The sequence below is a fragment of the Callorhinchus milii genome, unplaced genomic scaffold, assembly GCF_018977255.1.
Source record: "Callorhinchus milii isolate IMCB2004 unplaced genomic scaffold, IMCB_Cmil_1.0 Scaffold1, whole genome shotgun sequence".
NCBI lineage: Eukaryota > Metazoa > Chordata > Chondrichthyes > Chimaeriformes > Callorhinchidae > Callorhinchus > Callorhinchus milii.
The window spans coordinates 26,875,201-26,884,751 of NW_024704742.1; the positions used below are offsets into that span (position 1 = coordinate 26,875,201).

The 9,551-nt window shown below is 47.2% G+C and overlaps 1 protein-coding gene across 3 annotated transcripts in view; it reads left to right on the plus strand.

Moving 5' to 3' along the window:
* The first annotated feature begins 218 nt into the window (after positions 1-218).
* LOC103181317 (TBC1 domain family, member 14) overlaps positions 219-9,551 on the plus strand; it is a 55,816-nt gene continuing 46,483 nt past the window's right edge. For 2 of the 3 annotated variants that reach the window (XM_007897720.2, XM_007897721.2), the window contains exons 1-2: positions 3,247-3,361; positions 5,868-6,594. In XM_007897720.2, coding sequence (XP_007895911.1) covers positions 3,301-3,361; positions 5,868-6,594 — 788 coding nt within the window. In that variant the 5' untranslated portion in view covers positions 3,247-3,300. Of the gene's footprint in view, positions 252-3,246; positions 3,362-5,867; positions 6,595-9,551 lie in introns of those variants that run through there. The other variant, XM_007897722.1, reaches the window with a different exon arrangement.

The window sequence follows — 9,551 nt, forward strand, 5'->3', positions numbered from 1 at the left end:
AAATTAAGTGAAATCCTTTGAGGTAAGTGAAACTGTTCCAGTGTATTACCGTTTGACTTGTATTTTAAAAAGTTATATTATTTGATAAAACATTGACACCAAATTGGTGAGAATGGGAAACAACTCTGGATCCAGAACGAGACAGACAAAGAGAGGTGATCACTTCATACAGCTCAACACAGGAAAAATGCAAGAAACTGGACATAGTAAAAGTGGGAGGCACATGGACTTCACGGACTGGGTAGAACATGGTAAGCAGGAGTCACTATTGAGTGTTGACTCATTTTCCTCTGGTTAGAACTTCTGTAATTTTTAAGGTTGTCTATTCACTCCTAACAGTCTCACTGCTGATCTTGCCAGAAGAATCCTATTCCCTTACTTTACATTGCTTTGGGATGTCCTCCTGACCTGAAAGGTGCTATGTCAAATGTAAAGATTATTCTTTTATTTTATTACATAAACTTTAAAATGTAACATCAGGAATTGCTGGCTCCCCCACCCCAACACACACACATACTGATTTTTGCATTTTCTGTAATGGCAAGCCTTTTGTTTAAAACTTCCTATACCCAGTCCCGTGTTATTGCCTACAAAAAATAGTTATTACACTTAACAATAAATCCTGTTTAGCGCTTTGACACATTTTTTTTTTGACGACTGTTTGTGGGGCACTGCTGTGCGTAATTGGCTGCCGCGTCTCTCCGGCAATATACACTGTCAATTCCTCTTTACAGTATATTCTGTGAAGCGCTTTGATACTCACAATGATCGGTTAAGGCACGATATCATATGCAAAGGATTATTATTATGCTTATTATTATTATGCTTCCCTCGTGAAAGGCAGTATATCAAATACAAGGAGGTGCGCACTATCACGCTGCATTGCTGGGAGATGCATTCTTCAGATGAGACGTTAAACTGAAGCCACGTCTGCCTGTGCTGGTGAACGATAAAGATCCCATGACACGGTTCAAAAAGAGAAAGGGGATTTCTTCCAGGGTCCCGCCCAACAATCCCCAACCCCCACCCAATAAAAATTAGGGACCGACTCCACATCTGCTTGTGCATTGTTGTGCGGAAATTGATTGCTGGCGTTCACCTCCAAAACACACAATCACAACACTTTGCGGTAAATCCCGTGAAGGAGCGCTTTGAGATCTTATAGACGACCAATTTAACATCATTAACAAAACGCGAGGAATGTTATTATTATTATTGTTGTTGTTTTTATTATCCAGACGGCCACAGGGGGACTGACTCGATTCCCTACACACAAATACACTCCTACACACTCACCCTACACACACACCCCTACAAAAACCCCTACACACCTACACATACACACCCCAACACACACACACCCCTACACACACACACACCCCTACACACACACACCCCCACACACACACCCCTACACACACACACCCACACACACACACCCCAACACACACACACCCCTACACACACACACACTTACACACACACCCCTACACACACACACCCACACACACACACCTAGACACCCCCTACACACACACACACTTACACACACACCCCTACACACACACCCCAACACCTCTACACCCACCCCAACACCCCTACACACACACCCCTACACACACCCCCCAACACCCCTACACACCCACCCCTACACACACACCCACACCCCTACACACACCCTACACACCCACCCCTACACACACACACCCCTACACACACCCCCCAACACCCCTACACACACACCCCTACACACACACCCCTACACACACACCCCAACACCCTACACACACACCCCTACACACACACCCAACACCCCTACACACACACCCCTACACACACACCCCTACACACACACCCCAACACCCCTACACACACACACCCCTACACACACCCCCCAACACCCCTACACACACACCCCTACACACACACACCCCTACACACACACCACAACACCCCTACACACACACCCCAACACCCCTACACACACCCCCACACACACACCCCCACACACACACCCCTACACACACCCACCCCAACACACACACACCCCCACACACACACACCCCCACACACCCACCCCTACACACACCCACCCCACACACACCCACCCCAACACACACACACCCAACACACACACACCCCAACACACACACACCCCTACACACACACACCCCAACACACACACACCCCCACACACACACACCCCCACACACACACCCCTACACACACCCACCCCAACACACACACACCCCCACACACACACACACCCACACCCCCCCACACACACACACACCCACACACACCCCAACACACACACACCCCAACACACACACACCCCCACACACACACACACCCACACCCCCCCCACACACACACACCCCCACACACACACCCCCACCCCTACACACACACACCCCCACACACACACCCCTACACACACACACCCCCCCACACACACCCCCACACACACACACCCCCACACACACACCCCTACACACACCCACCCCCACACACACCTAGACACCCCCTACACACATACATACACACACCCGTACACACCCCAACACACACACACCCACACCCCTACACACATACAGTCCTGTAGCTCAGTGGTTAGAGCACTTGCTTTGCAAGCGAGAGACCTGAGTTCAATTCCAGGCAGAGGGCGAAACCTTGGGCAAGTTTCCTTACTCCACACAGAGCCTAATAATAATCCCTCCAAAAAACCAAAAACAATAATAAATTGGTCATTTTCAATCTACGACTGTTTGTGGGACATTGCTGTGCGCAATCGGCCGCCGCGTTCGCCCACAAATATACAGTCAATTCACTTTACAGTGTGTTCTGTGAAGCGCTCTGGGACGTCCTCCCAACGTGAAAAGCGCTATATCAAACGCAAGGATTATTATTATTATTATTATACACACACACCCCAACAGCCCTACACACACACACACCCCTACACACACACCCCTACACACACCCCCCAACACCCCTACACACACACCCCAACACACACACACACCCCCACACACACCCTACACCCCCCAACACCCCCCCACACAGGGAGAGAGGAGAGTCTCTCCTCCAGTTGGCAGTTGGCAGTTGGTGGGGGGGGGGCGGGGCTATGAGGATGACGCGGGCTCGATTGCTCTTGCCTCGCTCTGTCTGACTCCCGGTTCCGATCGATGTGCTCTGACGCTCGGTTAGTGGGAATGTTACAAGATGGCGGCGGCGGCGGCGGGAGCCGGTGGCCGGAAGTGAAGCCCAAGCTCGGGGCCAGCGCGCGGCGGCGGCTCCATGGAAACGCGGAGCCAACGGCCGCCACCGGCCCGGGGAGCGGGAGCCGAGCCCAGAGAGCGTGAGTGTGTGAGGGGACACAGGGAGAGGGAAAATAGAGTGAGTGTGTGAGGGGACACAGGGAGAGGGAAAATAGAGTGAGTGTGTGAGGGGACACAGGGAGAGGGAAAATAGAGTGAGTGTGTGAGGGGACACAGGGAGAGGGAAAATAGAGTGAGTGTGTGAGGGGAGAGAGGGAGCGAGAATGGAGGGAGAGTGGGTGAGCGTGAGGGGAGAGAGAGAGAGAGTGTGAGGGGAGAGAGAGAGAGAGTGTGAGGGAGAGTGAGGGGAGAGAGGGAGTGTGAGGGGAGAGAGTGAGTGTGAGGGGAGAGAGGGAGAGTGTGAGGGGAGAGAGAGAGAGAGTGTGAGAATAGAGAGTGAGTGTGAGGGGAGAGAGTGAGTGTGAGGGGAGAGAGGGAGAGTGTGAGAATAGAGAGAGAGTGTGAGGGGAGAGAGGGAGTGTGAGGGGAGAGAGAGAGAGTGTGAGAATAGAGAGAGAGTGTGAGGGGAGAGAGGGAGTGTGAGGGGAGAGAGAGAGAGTGTGAGAATAGAGAGAGAGTGTGAGGGGAGAGAGGGAGTGTGAGGGGAGAGAGAGAGAGTGTGAGGGGAGAGAGAGAGAGTGTGAGGGGAGAGAGGGAGAGTGTGAGGGGAGAGAGTGAGTGTGAGAGGAGAGAGGGAGAGTGTGAGGGGAGAGAGGGAGAGTGTGAGAATAGAGAGAGAGTGTGAGGGGGGAGAGAGAGAGAGTGAGAATAGAGAGAGAGTGTGAGGGGAGAGAGGGAGTGTGAGGGGAGAGAGAGAGAGTGTGAGAATAGAGAGAGAGTGTGAGGGGAGAGAGGGAGTGTGAGGGGAGAGAGAGAGAGTGTGAGGGGAGAGAGGGAGAGTGTGAGGGAGAGAGTGAGTGTGAGAGGAGAGAGGGAGAGTGTGAGGGGAGAGAGGGAGAGTGTGAGAATAGAGAGAGAGTGTGAGGGGGGAGAGAGAGAGAGTGAGAATAGAGAGAGAGTGTGAGGGGAGGGAGAGAGAGAGTGTGACGGGAGAGAGTGAGTGTGAGAGGAGAGAGGGAGAGTGTGAGGGGAGAGAGGGAGAGTGTGAGAATAGAGAGTGAGTGTGAAGGGAGAGAGAGAGAGAGAGAGAGAGAGAGAGTGTGAGGGGAGAGAGTGAGTGAGTGTGAAGGGAGAGAGAGAGAGAGTGTGAGGGGAGAGAGTGAGTGAGTGCGAGGGGAGTGAGTGTGAAGGGAGAGAGAGAGAGAGTGTGAGGGGAGAGAGTGAGTGAGTGCGAGGGGAGTGAGTGTGAAGGGAGAGAGAGAGAGAGTGTGAAGGGAGTGAGTGAGTGTGAGAGGAGTGAGTGAGTGAGTGAGGGGAGTGAGTGAGTGTGAGAGGAGTGAGTGAGTGTGAGAGAAGTGAGTGAGTGTGAGGGGAGAGAGTGAGTGTGAGGGGAGAGAGTGAGTGAGTGCGAGGGGAGTGAGTGTGAAGGGAGAGAGAGAGTGAGTGTGAAGGGAGTGAGTGAGTGTGAGAGGAGTGAGTGAGTGTGAGAGGAGTGAGTGAGTGTGAGAGGAGAGAGAGAGAGAGTGAGTGAGTGTGAGGAGAGAGTGAGTGAGTGCGAGGGGAGAGAGTGAGTGTGAAGGGAGAGAGAGAGAGTGTGAAGGGAGTGAGTGAGTGTGAGAGGAGTGAGTGAGTGTGAGAGGAGTGAGTGAGTGTGAGAGGAGAGAGAGAGAGAGAGAGTGAGTGAGCGTGAGGGGAGTGAGCGAGTGTGAGAGGAGTGAGTGAGTGTGAGAGGAGTGAGTGAGTGAGAGGAGAGAGAGAGAGAGTGAGTGAGCGTGAGGGGAGTGAGCGAGTGTGAGGGGAGAGAGAAAGAGGGAGAGAGTGAGGGTGAGAGAGGGTGGGGAGTGAGGGCGAGAAGAGAGAGCGAGGGCGGGGAGTGAGAGCGAGTATATGTGCGGATAGAAATAATAGCGAGTGTGAGAATAGAGAGATAATCGTGAGTGAGGTGAGAATAGAGAGTGAAAATCGAGAGAGAATAGTGAGAGTGAGAATAGAGGGAGAGAGTGAGACTAGAAAGTGGAGAGCTGAGCCATAGAGAGCGAGAGAGTGAAATAGAGAGAGAGAATGAAGAGAGAGAACAGAGTGAGATTGTCACTCTGTGGCGCTCTCACTCTCCCGCACTTCTTTGTTTCTTATCCATTAAAATTTATGTAAGTTTAGGTGTTGAATAGTTCTGCCATTTAGTCCAATGGCTCTCAAAGTAATAATTTCTTTGAGAGCCTTGGGAAGTCCTCCTGGCGTGAAAGGCACTATACAAATGCAGTTTGTTGTTGTTGTTTCTTATAGTTGTCATATCACATCCAAAATATTCTTGGATATTTTTAGCACTGCATTGTGTTGACAATTAGATCTTTAAGTTAATCCAAATAATGGTTACCAATTAGCATTTTAATTCCAACATTCAGCCTTTATAGCCCTTTGCGTTTAATTTTATTTCAAAACATTTTAGAAATAAATGCAGTTTCTTATGAATATTTTTTGTGCTTTTAGGAACATGCAGCTCCTCACCTAAGATGATGCAGAATAGCGTTTGCACTGACTTTGTGACCCCTGCTGGACAGTGTGTCAACAGTTATGAAGTTGTGAATCTTCAAAATTGTGAAGTGAAGACTTGGTCTTTGTCTGTACCAAATTATAAGCATAATTTGCACTGCATTAGATATGAAGACAGTAGTAGCCTTAATTCCGAAGATTCAGGCATTCCCACATTGGAAATTGGAAATCCAGAGCCGATCCATTGTGGTATTTTAAATGCCAGGATGAATAATGCCGATTTATCCCAAACTACTGGAATTTCACATGAAAAACTTGTTCAAGGCTCAGGTAGTCTTCCTCCTGGCATGTGTTCACCAGCTGCACGTCTGGAGAGTGAGAGTATTTTGCGAAAGTCATCAACATTCCCCCGGACTGGCTATGATAATGTGAAACTGTACAGCCCATCTGCTAGAGGAGGAAACAAGGCCGATAACATGTCTGTAAGCAGCATCTCCAGCCTCAGCACGGAGCTATCCACCACTCTGTCTGTCAGTAATGAGGATATTTTGGATAGCCTAGTCACCAGTGACTCAAGTGCAATTGTAAACCTGGAAACTGATGATGCACAGTTCACAGATGTCAGTTTAAGTTGCTCCAGAGATACATACAATGGAGGCAGCAATCCTTTCGAACAAGAAGCCAAATACAGAAAGCTGGGCCCACTTGCCACCTTCTTTACCAGGTACTGTCCAATTTACATAAATGTGTTCTAATAGCTTCCCCATTCTTCTTAAAACTGAGTATGTACTGTGTGTGCTTTATCTGTCGATATTCATTTGGCGTCTAAATAGATTTAAGAAGGCTTTACTCGGTTTTAACAAAAGCTGATTGGTGTCTTTACCCCATCCTTGACCATAGGCAACATTGTAAAATTCCATGGTTTACTATTTATACATATATATAATATGGAGTCTGTAGCTTAGTGGTTAGAGCACTCACCTCGCAAGCAAGAGCACCTGGGTTTGATTCCCGGGCAGGGCAAAATGTAGGGCAAGTTTCCTTACTCCACATGCCTCTGTTTACCTAACATTAAATAACAACTCAGTTGTTAGTCAATTGGCAGATCGCTTTTCTGGGGCTAATAAAACGTTTTCAAAAATTCTAAGGATAATTTGGTCACTCGATCCATGACCGTGTGGGACATTGCTGTACGCAATTGGCTGACGTGTTTTGCCCACAAAATATATAGTCATTTCACTTCACGGTCTTCTGTGAAGCGCTTTGAGATGTCTCTAAAACATGATAAGGATCTATATCAAATACAAGGATTATTATTATTAATTTTACTTTTTTGTACCACTAAACGCAGAACTGTTTGGAAATATACAGCACATTAGTTAGCTTCTGAAGAGCCTGATGAAGGTTCTGTACAAAGCTTTAATTTGTTTTCTCAATGCTGAAGCTGACTGAGTTATGTATCTTATTTCAAACTGTTACTGCTTTTTTTCCAATTGCTAGCTTCAAGACTTTTTGTTAAGTTAATCTTTTTTGTATTTGAATTTTTAAATATGCAAATGTTAGTATAAAGTCCGGCAGATGTTCATTTTGCTCAAACAAATGTATAAATAGTGGAAATGATTTTTTGAAACAAATATTTTGCTAACACTCAAATTTATGACTGCCTTTAAATATGAAAACTTTACAGGAAATCTGTTTTATCCCACAAAGAAATTTTAGAAACACAAACTGCTGTAACTCCTCCTATAATGATATTAATTTGTCTGGTTTGGTGTTCAGTCTTCCACTTTTTGAGTGACCTTGTGTTTCCATGTTAACCTTGGATTAAACAATCCTCTAGTGTAGAATTGCATCTCCTTTTGTCACACCAGAATTTTACAGTTGGGATCTCTGCCATAAATACTGAACTGCACCATGACCAACCTTGAATCGGAGATTAACTTGTGTGTTTTAAAAGTTATTAAAAAAATTGTCCAAATTGGATTTTATTGTAGATATTTGTCGCTGGTTCACAAAGTACATTTATTGGCACCTTTTTATTATGTTTATGGTTTGCCTCCCCCCCACCAGCACCTATCAAATGTCATGATCATTAATGTGACTGCTGAAAGAAAGTACAAAACAATTTGCAAACATTCTACCCCAATAGGGCCTGGCAAGGTGATGATTTTCCTAACTTAATGCATCTTCAAGAGGCCTGGTTTGGTCAACTATTGGTTAACGTTTTGTTTGAGCTCTGCATACAGAGGTCAGGGGATTCCAGTTGTGGAGTGGGGGCTAAATTTCTTCAGCTGTCAGAAGCACTTTACTGCCAGTATTCTGTACAGAAAGTTGTTTGTTAGATTGATACTTGGGTGCAGAGCGTTAACATCATCATTTCTTGTTCTATTGCTCCAGTTATTATCTTGTAGCAGAATGATGCCTACACCATATGTCTTTGCTGTAGACAGTAAACATTGAATATGTCGTATTCATCAAGTCTCCTGGTTTTGGCATGACTTTTGACCCGAGTCTAGGAATAAGAGATGTTTTCTCTGCAGCCTGACAAAGCAAGACATTGTATGCCATCACAAGGCCAATCCAGCCTTTCTATGATAATGAATTTGCTTGAGACCAGAGATTGAAACTTGTTCTGATAGGATTGAATTCTCTCTTCCACAAGGGGTTCATAGCACAAAACCGATCATTATTTAGAATGAAATTGGCAATCTCACAGGCCACTTTTAGTTTTGCTCGTGAGGAAAATGGAAAAAATTCACATTACTGCAAAAGATCTTGGGTGAGCAGAGTGTGGGAGGTTGATCTGTGTGTTGTTAATGATATTTTTGACCTGACAGTGTTTGCTAATGCAACAAAATTATCTCTACATTGACATTCATCCATTAATGAGCATGAAACATCTCAATTTTTTATCATGAGAATTTGTTTTCTGTTCTATGGAGCTATGGTTTCACAGATTTGAATGACTTTGGAGCTTCGCCCAAGTTGTCATTAATATGTGAGTGTTGCTGCTGAGTGTCAGCAGGTGGATGACATTACATCCCAGCTTGGTTCTGTTTTCTTCCCCTCCTCCCTTTTCTACCCTATGCCACTGAGGCCAATTGTAAGCCCCAATTGATTCATTGACTGATCAGCTAAGAGAATTTGCTCCAAAATTATTTCAAATAAAGTTTTAACATTTCATTTTTAAAAGAGAAAGTACAGCTTAAGTCCACTAAATCGTCATTCTACTCCAAGACAATCTTGGAGGCCAAGGACAACCCCAAGCTCCTCCTCCCACCCTTTCGTACCTCGCCCATCCTCACCTCCAATGCCAACTGTGAGGCGATGCTGGACCTCTTTGCTTGTTGGCCTCCCCCAACTCCTCCCTCCATAGGCTGCAGGTCATCCAGAACTCTGCAGCCCATGTCCTCTCCCGCACCAGGCACGTGACCCAGTCACCCCCGTCCTTGCCCAACTCCACTAACTTCCCATCATACAGAGGATACAGTTCAAGATTCTGGTCCTCACCTTCAAAGCCCTCCATGGTCTTGCTCCCCCTACCTCTTCGACCCCTTAACCCACTACTATCCTGCTCGATCCCTCCGCTTAGCGGGCTCCAGCCTGCTTCACGGGAGTCCCTCGCCTCACCCGCCCCACCATTGACGTGCGGGCCTTCTGCCATTCTGCCCCCGCCCTCTG